Raw genomic sequence first — 12,724 nt, forward strand, 5'->3', positions numbered from 1 at the left:
GGGACTACTATAAACGAAGGAAAGACGTAACGAATATAACAAGTAAAAGACAAGACAAGAGTCAATACTAGTACAAAGAGATCAAGATATTCAAAAACAATTGGAATCAAAGTATAAGTGCTAAGGAAGCATGAAATGTGTAAGACGACGGTGAGTTGAAATTATTCCTTGACTTTGGGAATTGTAAAGTAAATGGAGTACAAATACTAGAAACAATCGTAAAACCCTTCAAAGAAAGACGATAGATAGAATAAGAAAGAAGTTAAATGAGGGTTAGCTAACGAGAAGGATTCTCGAAACAGCTAAATGTTAAAGGAACACATGAAATTCTTATGAAGTTATCATAAATAAGGAAGTATGACGTAAAAGAAAGACATTCTTGACTGACAAGTCAATTTATGACTCGAGGGGATTTTTAAGGACTAATTAGAGAAAGCTAAGAAGATAAAAATACGGATAGTATCGGTCAACGAAGACGATCGTATAAGCTATACGGTTAAAGTCAACACAAAGAAAAGTACAGATGGCAATGGGGAATGTATGAAGAATCACGATCAATAGAACAACATAAAAATTCACAATAACTTAAGCAAAGCAAGGAAAGTTAAAGGAAGCAAAGGAAGTATCAATCTCAACTACGTTGAGAAATAATAAATATGATAGACAAGATACAAGTTGAGAAAAGATTGATTGATAAAGAACGAAGTGTCAGATACTAGTAGAAAGAGGTAAATACAACATTAAGGATATAGCCGGCACGTTGTCACTATTAACGTGTAAGAGAGACAAGTAGCGACCCGAGGACGACTGAGAATGAAACAGTAGACTTGAAGAATACCGAGTGAGGGTTAATCGACGCTAATAAGGACAAAAGAAAGATCACAACCAGTTGTACAAGACGTCAGGATTACGATATCGGCGATACGCCTCGAGCCACACTATTTTAGAAAGATGACCAATAAGACAAAGGTAACAGTAAGAAGATTTTCAGTTATGTTCCAACAGGAGATTACTATGAGCAAGATAGATAATCGATTAATGATGAGTACGAAGTCACAGCTATACGTGGAGAGCTAAGAGCTGAGTAAGAGAAAGGACATGACTGACGTATAGTAGTGAATAACAAGGAAGGTATAAGAATAATTGTAAGGTCCCAATAAGTTTTATGAAAATTCGAGGACGAATTTTTATAAGGGGGGAAGAATGTAATACCCCAAAATAATTAATTAGCTAATTGGACCACGTGTCCAGTTTTGAGTCGCGGAAGTGGCGATATTGGAAAGTTTTCCGATAAATAAGTTTCAAGTAGGTCGGTTTTGAGAAATTAACTATGAGAAAATTAAGGTTATATTTCAATTCTAAAGTTAGAGTTGGAATTAATAGGAAAAATGTCAAGAAAAGTCTAAAATGAAGTACAGGGACCAAAGTGGTAATTTAGCCACTTTGTGTCGAAAATAGAAATATTGGAATTTGACGGGAAAGTACTAATATCGAGATTTGTATTATTTATCGGATATAAATAATACGTATAAGTCGTAATAAAAGAGTTTATTGATTTAGCTATGGACTAAATCGTAGGAAAGAAAAGTTTGAAAGATAAATTGTAACAAGGAAAGAAAGAAAGGACCAAAACGGACTTTTAGCCATCTAATATAAGGATTATCATTTGAATGAAGGAAGGCATCAGAGAGTGAGGATCCAGAAGCTTCATTTTATATCGATCAACTTCGTTTCTTTACGGTTTCTTCGTTCGACGTCCGATTCAAGCGATTTTCGCATCGATCTCTTCGTAATCGAAAGCTCTACTCGTTCTAAGCTTCATATCAAGGTAAATTTCAAGAAATTTGGTTGAAAATTTAGATATAGCGGGCTGTTTTGATTGGGATTGAGTTTAGGTTAAAATTTTGACGTTTTTGAGGTTATTATAGCGTTTCTGCAGAAACCGGGATATGGGTATTGAGCGTGGGTATGTTTAGCACGTCGGGATTGTGGCGAAACCCCGGAAAATCTGATTTCCGGGGCTGTGCACGTGATACACGACCGTGTACCACGGGTGCACGAACGTGTACTGATGTACACGAACGTGCACCTAGCGAGGTACACGATCGTGTACTGAAGTACACGAACGTGTACTTCTCATGGTACACGAACGTGTACCCCTAAGGTGCACGAACGTGTACTCAGTTGCACGATCGTGCACCCACCAAAACGCACGCCCATGCACCCCAACTCGCCCCCACGCGTATACAACTGTAATTGACCTAGGCATTCGACGTTTTGAGTAATTTGACTCTAAAGGACGGATTTCGGACCTTGAGGATCATTAATCTCGAGATTAGCTCGACGTTTTAAATGAAATATAATAATGGAAAACGTCAAGGACGTTAAGCGATTCTCAATTATGAGAAATAGTGTTCACTAAGTCGTCTATACGACTAGAGATATCGAATACGTAAACAAGTATAAAATGAAACTAAATCATAAAACTTAAAAGTATTATACGTATAAGAATGCGAGAATCACGTCTAACTATTAACGATTTATCACACGTGTCAGCGAGTAGTGGAGTCAGTAGAGGCGGACTAGCGAGAGCATACTATCAGATCGATCATATCATTTCTTGGATTGCGGTCACTGTGAGTTGTACTTTTACTTCCATGTATTATATATATGAAAATTATTTTATGAAATTTTATATATTGTTTTCACGCATCGCATTATATACAATTAATTGAATGTTATATGTTTATTTAATTTCTATATGTGAGAACTAGTGTGCGATCCGAAGAAACTAGCTACCTATTGGGTGTCAATAGGCTGTGTGATCACCAGTATCGAGTCAGTCTAGTATGTTTGCATTGAGAAACGACTTGACACAGCTGGGAGCTAATGATGAATATGAAATTTACGATTGAGTTATGATTTAGATACGCAGAGTGAACTCGGCTACGGTGTAGCCTGGAAGTCCCCGTATCTAGTGGCTGGGTCACCAGCGAGTTGGACTCGCAATTGATATTTACGATCGGGTTGAATGATATATGATTATTCGAGAGATGTGTCGCATGCTAGGATATTAGTTTCGTACGGATCAAACACATGTTTATATGTTTTATATTAATATTTTCTTGAGATGCGATGCTATGTTTTTATATTAATACTGTTAGTAAATGTCAACTCACTCAGTATTTCCCCAAATACTGACCCCTCACCTTTGATGTCTTTCAGGTGCTTAGCTTGTGGACTTAGTTAGAGGCCAATTTTGAAGTTCAGAAGTCAGCTGTATATGTTAGTTTCTGACTTCTGTGGATGCTGCAGTAGTGGTCCTATGTCGATAGTATTGTAGCCTAGACAGCAGTTCATTTTGATTGTATATATTAACTGCTGTTATTGTTTTAAATGCATTTTGATAGGCTACGTGTTTAGTATATGATCCACGGCCCCAGATGCCGGTGAGATGTTTGAAATACTAACTGATGTATATAGTACCGCGAGGCCAGTTCGTACAGGGTACAGTAACTAGAGCCCGCGAGGTTTTGAAATAGTTAGTGTATATATTTGGTTATATGTTATATATATGTGTAATTGCTTCTGTTGTTTGTTGTTATTTGTTTATATTATATTTGCGAAAAATAAATTGTGATTTTAGGCTTGCTACGGGTTCCGGAGCTACCACTCCCGTTCCCTAGCGCCGGTTGCGGCTCAATAATTTTGGGTCGTGACAAGAAGCAATAAAGATGGAAATGAAGTAATGGAGATCGTGCGCGACTGTGAAATCGTGTGGAGAAGAAGAAAAGAAACCGCTATTTTCAGAGGAAAAAGAAAAAGAAACCGCCAATTCAGAGCTAAGAGAAGGAATTCCGTAAAAAAGATAAGAATTTAAAATTCTAGGTCAACAAAGTAATAAAACCCGGTATGAAAAGTAAAGAAATTACTTGGCCCGTATAAAAGATATTGGGCTGGAAAAACCCGTAAAACATATAAAAAGCCCCTAAAACTGTTCACATTTAATTAAAACATTAACTCAACTCTACCCAACCAAATCCAATCTAACCAAACTCATTTAACTCATCCACAACCGACCACACACTGTCGCGCGCCGCGTCGTCTTCTCAGGTTAGAAAGTTGAGTAGGATGCTGGGTTGGGTTGGGTTGAATTAATTTTTTTTACTAAATTTTAATAGTTTTAAGAATACTTTTGGTGTTTTAAATTTAAAAGGTATTTTGATGACGTGGCGCCGCCATATTTTTTATTTTTTTTAGAATGACAATTCACTAAAATAGATGGCAGTAGACGTTTTTTTAATTTATATGGATTCTTGATCGCTTTTAAAAAAAACATCGGGTTTCTTGTAAGGAGGTTTTAAAGTTAGGATCTATGAATGATTATTAATCAATATTTCTATATTTTACGAAAAGTTTGGAAGCATCTTTTTTTCGTTATTATTTTCTTAAAAATTACTTTTTTATTGTTTTTGTATACGTTTTCAATTTTAACATTTGTATATATTTTTTCAAATTTATATTACCAATATTATTTATAAATTTATTATATATCATTTAATAATTTATACAACTCTATAAAAAAGAAGGATTTCATATAAAATGGTATAAAAATTACTATATTTATTTTAAATGGGACAGACAAAAATAAAATGTCATTTTTTTATAACGGGACGAAATGAATAACCAATTAGAAATTTTGATTGAGCTAGATAATGAATGTGCAATGTGGGTGCCAACAAAATAGTAAACTATCTGTATTAATATATATCAAAGTCCAGTATCCATCAACCTAAGCTATCTTCTTATAGTAAAAGTTCTATTTCAAATCCCTCAATCTCTTGTACACTTAAGAAACTAATCTCTCAGCTGCCATTTTTTTAACAAAATTATTCTCTGTTCCAAAATTTTCTTGTTATCATTTATCACTTTGCACTAAATTAGAAACCTCAAAATGGAAACGTTATCCTAAGATGACCCAAATTAAAGTTATTATATATATATATTCAAAAACCGACGTCCTCATATTAATTCGGTTCGATTAAAGTTGAGGCTTTTTAAAAAAAATCAGTTAAACAAATTAATCGAATGTATTTTATATCTTTAAAGCTAAATGTACGATTTGACTTCTCATATCCGAATCAGTTTTTAATTAGATATTTTTCTATTTAAGTGGTATATACATTATTAAAAAATGAGATGAATCATTGTTAATAAATATCTATTTTACCGTTATTTAATTATTGTTTTTTATATCTCTATCGGTTTAACCGAATTAATAAATTTGGTTATTATTAAAACAAAAAAATGCAATTTGGCTATTACTATAAAAATTAAAAAGTTTGGTTTAAATTGCAGCAACAGTATTTGGCCTTTTCACCATTAAGCCTTATTTTTAATATATCGTCATTCAATGATTATTATGCGAGAAAAATTATAATTAATTTATTTAATTAAAAAAGCTTTACTGCTATTAAAATATTATTAAATAAAATTGATTAGAAATGATAAAAGGAGAAAAAAATTGTATTTTTTGAATTAGGATACCAAATAGAATATGTATCAATTAATAGAATATGTTTTTAATAGGATTAATACATTTTAAGGTCCGTAACCTCAACGTTTTTAGATTATTTGGTCACTGAACTTTCTTTTGATCTTATTCGGTCCCTAAATTTTACATTTTTAGTTTATCTGGTCTCTCAACTTCTATTTGGTCTTATCTGGTCCCTGGATTTTTATTATTCCGCTTCCTCGGGTTCTCAAATGAATGAAAGTTTAGGGATTAGGTAAACTAAAAAATATAAAGTGTAGAGACCAAATATGACAAAATAGAAGTTTAGGAACCGAATAAACTAAAAACATAATGTTGAGAAACCAAATAAAATCAGATGAAAATTTAAAGACAAAATATAATATAAATATAAAATTAGGGGAGCTTAAAATGTGTTAGTCTTTTTTAATATTATGAGAATGCTAGAGTTCAAACTTAAAACATCCCCGTCAATATCTACCTTAACGACTTTTAGTTTATATTTTAAGTTAAGGGACTTTAAAATGTGTGAATTTATGACTATTTTTTTCCGCTAATGATTCCTGTAGTGCTCTTTCTTCGATGTGAATGTAAGATTAATGAGATTATTGATTGAGCTACATAATGGATGTGCAATGTAATTGCCAACAAAAATAGTTAACTATCTGTATTAATATATATTAGAGTCCATTATCCATCAACATAAGCTATTTTCATATACTAAACTCTTCAATTTCAAATCCTTGTACACTTAGGAAACAACTTCAAATGTAACAACTAGGATTATTTTACCAAAATCATTCTCTGCTCCATATTTTAATTTTTCTTATTATCATTTATCACTTTGCACTAAATTAGAAACTCTAAAATGGAAACGTTATCCTAAGATGACTCAAATGAAAGTTATTATTTGTTCGAAAACCCATCTCCTCTTATTGGTTCGGTTCGATTATAGTTAATTTTTTAAAATTTAGTCAATCAAATTAATCGAATATTTTTATATCTTTATAGCTAAATTTACATTATAGCCCTCATATTTGATTCAGTTTTGAAATTTTTTTCTATTTCAAAGTGGTTTTACATTACTAAAAAACGACAAAATAAATCCTCCGTTAACAAATTTTTATTTTACCGTTACTTAATTATCGTTCTTAAATCTTTATCGGTTTAACCTAGTTAATCAAATTATTCGACTAATTCGATATGTTCACTTATATATTTTTAAGATTCCGATTAATTCAATTTCGATTATAATTTACAATTCGCGGTCGATTCGATTAAAGATATAAAATAATTTGGTTCGATTTGTTCTTAAACAAACCGATGGCCTACTCATTAAGGTTGTACAATCGGTCGGTTGTGTCGGTTTTGGTGACCGAACCGAAAAACCAAAAACCAAAAATAGGTAAAATTTCAAAACCGAACCAAAAAAACAAACAAAAGGTTCGGTTAAAACCCGATTTTTTTTAAATTCTTATTTTAACAAATCAAAAACCATTGACTATAATTCTATATATGTTATTAGTACATTTTATCTATTATAAAAAATTTATTGACTTATATATTAGGTATATAATTAAAGAATAAAGATTTAAAAAGTATAAATAAACATATAAATTTTAATTTTAAAAAAAAAAAATTGGTATTCTGTAATTTTTCGGTTCGGTTCTCAAAAAGCTAAAGCCAATTGAAAAACCGAATATCAAATTTCTATGTTGACAGAAATCAAATCAAACTGTTTTAACTAAAAAAACCGAACCAATTTTAAAATTATCGGTTCGATTTGGTTTTTCAGTTCATTTCGGTTTTTGCACACTCCTACTATTCGTGTGTCCCTATAAATACAAGCCCTCAACATAAAATTCTATACACTTGAAAACTATAATTTTAAGAGATATATATATACATAGAGAGAGAGAGAGAGAGAGAGAGAGATGGCAAGCACAAAAATGAATGTTATGATGATGGCTATGTTGGTCATGGTCGGAACCCTAATTCTGAATGATGAAAAGGTTTCAGCCCAATGTGATGGAAAGGTCCCTCTGACTGAGCTTGTATTACAATGTTCACAGTATATAGGCAATAATGGACCAACAATTCCTCCATTGGAAGCATGCTGTCAAGTTGTGAAACAAGCTGATATTCCTTGCGGCTGCCAACTTGTTACACCGACAATTGAGCAAATTGTTAGCATGGAGAAAGTTATCTTCGTTGCTAGGTCCTGTGGCCTTCAGATCAACCCTGGCTTCAAATGTGGAAGTAAGTTCTTTTTTTTTCTTTCAAATATTTCATTTTGTCTCCGTCCTTGATATTAATTTGATATCGCAATTTCAATTAAAATCAAAGTTAATTAAACCGTAAATTTAGTTTATAACTTTATATCTCAGACGATGGTACTTGAAAAAAATCAGACATACACATTGAAGTGGCATTTAAAAATAATTTTTATTTGTTCAATTGTTATATGTCACCTCAACATGCATGCATCAGAATTTATTCAATATAAATTGAAGTTCCTATATTAAACTAAGATAATATTAACATGGCTTAATACATAGTTTGACCCCTGAACTTGTACCCTTTTACCCATCTAACCTCTAAACTTAACGTCTCACCTATCGAACCTCTGAACTTGTTAAATAATCCGATTTAACCCCTAAACTTGATAAATACGAAAATATTGAACCCCTCCGTGCCACCTGTCACTTGAAACATTCTAGAAGAAATTGTGTACGGAGGGGTTCAATGTTTACGTTTTTATCAAGTTCAGGGGTCAAATCGGATTATTTAACAAGTTCAGAGGTTCGATAGGTGAGACGTTAAGTTTAGAGGTTAAATGGGTAAAAGGGTATAAGTTCAGGGGTCAAACTATGTATTCAGCCATATTAACATCATATGAATTATAACCCACATAATGGTTCTAATTAAAGTTTATATTTTAAAAAAATGTTATTTTTTGTTTCAGGTTACACTGTTCCGCCTTCGGCATAAATTGTTAAAGAATTGATGGAGATGAAAAAGGCTTGCAATAGAATCCCAAGCAAGATTGTAATGAATTAATATATATATATATATATATATATATATATAAAAGGAATAAAAAGTTACGTCAATCTTAATATCTAGCTAATACAGTAAACATGTTGTAATTTGTATCTATCATATCTTCACATTAAATAAAAGATTAAATGTCTAATTAATTATAAACTTTGAAATCTATTTAATCTTAGACTATGTTTGGATCCATAGATTTAGATTTAGAATTTAAATTTTAAATGCTATACTGCTACTGGTTTGGTTTTATTGTTGCTCACATCTATATTCTGCTGCTCACATCAATCCTGAATAAAAAAATTGTTTTGATTTTTTGAACCAGATCTTTTTAAGTACGTTGATTTATTGGTGGTTAATTGTAGAGGTGGCCGAAGGCCGGTTCAGCCTGTTAACCGGTTTAACCAACCTGATCCAAAATCTGTCAAACCCTCAACCAGGCTAAAATTTGACCGAAACCGTGCAAAAGGTCGGTTCCGGGCCGGTTCCGGACCGGTTCCAACCCTTTTAAAAATACTAATAATTTTAAATTGGCACCAACTCGGCGGTTCCGATTCCAACACTTTACAAAATAACAACTTTAAGATATATAATTAATTACTAAATATTTTACCATATTTTTTTTAGTATATTTGACCACATATATAATTATTTGTATATCATATAATATATACTATATATAATTAATTAAATATTATCAATCATATCTATATTTAGTTGACTTATATTTAATTTAATATATATTTCTTTTATGTATTATTTAAATATTTAATTTTTCATGTTTACAACTTAATTAACTCTAATTATTAGTTTTATATAAGTCAAATATTTATCTTTTGATAATTCCAAACTACTAATAATAATATTAATTATATCTATACTATATTAAATATATTTAGTTCATCAGTCCTTTAGAATGTTGCTTTATAGACTCACTTGATTGTATGTTACTGCCTTAATTGGCTTTTCAATAAAATATTTGGGTTTATAAAAAAATTAAAATTATGCTTCATTTAAAATTAAACAGATTATATATTTATTTAAAAGGCCAGCCTTTTCGATTCAAAATTGGGCCTGGTGTCCAGTACAAGATCAATGGGCCAACTTCTGTTTGAAAGACTCGTTGAAAAAGATTCTAGAACAATCTAGTTTCTATTGTCAAACACATTTTAGATTTGAATCGACTGTCTTCTTCAACACTCTATTATATTTTCATCAGCTCTTTGTCATTTCACTCACCGAGTCAACTCAGTCAAAACCAAATTAACAGTTAATCATGGCTATAATCTCCGATTATCAAGAAGAACAACAACCGAAGAAACCAGCCGCCGCCTCGTCGTCGTCGTCGTCGTCTAAGACATTACCATTTAACGCGACGTTCGATCCGAGAAATCCGATAGGCATAGTGGAGAAGCTCTTTGATTTTCTGGCGAAGGAGACCGAATTTATGGACGAAGACACGGCGGAGAAACAGATTGTGGCGGCGGTGAAGGCGGCGAAAGATAAAGGTAAGAGAAAGAAAGCTGAGGAGGAGAAGGAAAGGGTTGCGGATTTGAAAAGGGTAAAAGAGGAAAAGAAAGTTGAGGTCAAAGAAGAGAAGAAGGAAGTCAAACCGGAGCCTATGGAGGTCGAGAAGAAAGCGGAGGGAAAGGAAAAGGAGACCGGTCCTCTAGGTATGAAATTTTATCATTTTTGTTCTGGTTTAAAATTAGGGTTTAGTTAATCTGTTTTACTTTTTTTGTTGGAATTGTTTTGACAGTGCAATGTCTATTCAGTTGTTTAGTTATAGGCTAGGTAGCACGGAAATGGGACACGAACATGGTGAAATTTTGTTATTTGAAGGTTCCTGTAATCCTATGTAAAAATGATGTTTAGTGTGCAAAATGTCAAGTTTCCGAAACGGGACACTTTGATTGAATCTACCAAGGTTATAACTTATTGCTGTAACCTATAACCTAGGTTTTGGGACGATATAGGTTTTTCTTTTAACAATTTAGTTTGGTTACTTGTTTTCTAGTTCCCGGTGTCTTTAGTTGTAGAATGTAGAGGATGAGGAGAAGAATCTTTCATTTGCTTTTCTATTGTTAAGGAAACACGTAAGGTAATCATAGCCTAACTAAACTAAAAGCTGTTTTCTTGCTTTGGATATGGGATTTTGGAATTTTTTTCTGTCGTGTGATTTGTAGTTGGTTCTGGCATTAGGATGTGTTTGTGCTGGTAACATGAGAATGACACCTTAGCTTGAAGCTTCAAATATTATACAATGAAAACCGAAATGAAACGAGGCAGTGCTTCATTTGAATGTAGTTCATTTAATATAATATAAATTTGCTTTTGAAGTATTGGGCGGTTTTTCAGTCTGCGAATGTATAATATGTTTCCTTGGATTGTTTCCTTTGCACTTGCTTTAAAAGTTCATGAAGTTATACATCCTGCTGAATAAGCTCTATACAACTTATGCACCAGTCCCATGGTTTGCAGGATGAGATTATGTACTCATGTGCATCCTTTTTTGACTTTGATTATTTTAGAAGATAGTTACACTCAGCGGCTTGTAGATTGATATTTCCTTTTACTAAAGAGGAGAAATGTTTCACTATGTGCTCTAAGTACTTTTTTCTTTGCATTCTCAAATGCTATGGGCAGTTCCGAATAATGGTAATGGTCTTGATCTGGAGAAGTATTGCTGGACCCAAACCCTGCAAGAGGTCAGCATACAGGTTCCGGTGCCTCCGGGAACGAAATCAAGATTCGTTGTATGTGACATAAAGAAAAACCATCTAAAAATTGGACTGAAGGGTCAGCCTCCAATAATTGATGTAAGTTGGCATGTATACTTGTTTTTGTTTGTGGAAATGTATGTTTCTTTATATTGTTTTGTGTGTGTTGTTTACGTCTCTTCAAATGATCACAGGGGGAACTTTACAAGCCTATAAGGGTTGACGATTGCTACTGGAGCATTGGTATGTTAACTGTCGCATAGATGAAATTTGCACCTAGCATGTTAAGTATCTTTGTTTATGTAGAGGTATAGACTTGAGCAATCTTTGGTCCTGACATGTGACAGAAAAACATTTTATAATGTCTGGTTACATATATTTCACCATTTTTTCCTCTTCAAGAATCTTTGCGTAAGCTGCAAGTTTTTTAATACGTGTTATTAAACTAAATGCCGTCTCCAGAGGACCAGAATACAATATCAGTATTATTGACTAAGCATGATCAAATGGATTGGTGGAAATGCATTGTGAAGGGAGATCCTGAGGTTGATACTCAGAAAGTTGAGCCTGAGAACAGCAAACTAGCTGACCTGGATCCTGAAACAAGGCAGACTGTTGAAAAGATGATGGTAAAGTTCGATGCTTTTTACATTCTTTGGTTTCATTAATTGCCGCCTCTGGTTATTGGGCATTTTTCGTCAGATGAACTTTTTTGGCTGACATAGCAGTCACGATGTCTCTACTTGTGCTCTATGCTGACATTTGTGGCAACTTTACATTGTTAACGACTAGTGTGTCTTTCTTTTGCTGTTTTATGTTCAGTTTGATCAGAGACAAAAGTCTATGGGTCTTCCAACCAGTGAGGAGATGCAGAAGCAAGAGCTGATGAAGAAATTTATGGCCGAGGTGAGATACAAGGCAATCTTTCTTATGATTTTATCTTTTCAGATCCCATTATTAAAATTCGGTAATCGGATAATCTACTTTGTATGCAGCACCCCGAGTTGGATTTCTCAAGGGCCAAGATATCATAGATTATTGATCAATGCGTTAGCTGTTCGGGTTTTTGAGTCTATGACTAGGGGCTTCTCTCCTAATTTTGTTGATCGCCTTAGGGTCTTGGGATAATGAACTTTGTCCTTGGAGTGTTTCACTCTGTTGATAGTTTTTTCAAGTTAAAAATGAATAGACTGATTTTGTATGCTCTATGATCTACTGCAAGGCATTTAGGGGGTTGTTGGATTGAGGTTGAGGAAATTGATAGTTTGAAAGAAAAAATCTCCGTCAGACCTCCTTGAATCTTCAAACGGCAGTTCGAGAAAATTTGATAGATAATCAATTATTTTTTCAAACAAAGTTCATTTAAAATGCTTTTAAAAGTGTTTTTCTGACTTAACCAGTAGTTTTGAATTTGCTGTTA

General features: G+C 32.9%; 2 protein-coding genes across 2 annotated transcripts; both read left to right on the forward strand.

Moving 5' to 3' along the window:
* The first annotated feature begins 7,467 nt into the window (after window positions 1-7,467).
* LOC126675180 (uncharacterized) lies at window positions 7,468-8,595 on the forward strand. Its single transcript, XM_050369782.2, has 2 exons — window positions 7,468-7,792; window positions 8,499-8,595. The coding sequence occupies exons 1-2, from the start codon at window positions 7,468-7,470 to the stop codon at window positions 8,522-8,524; spliced, it is 351 nt and encodes a 116-aa protein (XP_050225739.1). The 3' UTR covers window positions 8,525-8,595.
* A 1,161-nt stretch (window positions 8,596-9,756) lies between these two features.
* LOC126674781 (protein BOBBER 1) lies at window positions 9,757-12,505 on the forward strand. The gene is made up of 6 exons (XM_050369290.2): window positions 9,757-10,257; window positions 11,231-11,403; window positions 11,499-11,547; window positions 11,767-11,933; window positions 12,127-12,210; window positions 12,300-12,505. Exons 1-6 carry the CDS (start codon window positions 9,861-9,863, stop codon window positions 12,336-12,338), a joined length of 909 nt encoding a protein of 302 aa, XP_050225247.1. The 5' UTR covers window positions 9,757-9,860; the 3' UTR covers window positions 12,339-12,505.
* The last annotated feature ends 219 nt before the right edge of the window (window positions 12,506-12,724 follow it).

This window comes from Mercurialis annua, linkage group LG3 (genome assembly GCF_937616625.2).
Source record: "Mercurialis annua linkage group LG3, ddMerAnnu1.2, whole genome shotgun sequence".
NCBI classification, from domain to species: domain Eukaryota; kingdom Viridiplantae; phylum Streptophyta; class Magnoliopsida; order Malpighiales; family Euphorbiaceae; genus Mercurialis; species Mercurialis annua.

Bases quoted from the DNA above. Each gene is read 5' to 3' on its own strand.
- LOC126675180 (XM_050369782.2), top strand. From the start codon at position 7,468: ATGGCAAGCACAAAAATGAATGTTATGATGATGGCTATGTTGGTCATG. The intron at 7,793-8,498 runs GTAAGTTCTTTT...TTTTTGTTTCAG, and splicing joins CCCTGGCTTCAAATGTGGAA to GTTACACTGTTCCGCCTTCG.
- LOC126674781 (XM_050369290.2), top strand. From the start codon at position 9,861: ATGGCTATAATCTCCGATTATCAAGAAGAACAACAACCGAAGAAACCA. The intron at 10,258-11,230 runs GTATGAAATTTT...TGCTATGGGCAG, and splicing joins AAAGGAGACCGGTCCTCTAG to TTCCGAATAATGGTAATGGT. The intron at 11,934-12,126 runs GTAAAGTTCGAT...TTTTATGTTCAG, and splicing joins AGACTGTTGAAAAGATGATG to TTTGATCAGAGACAAAAGTC.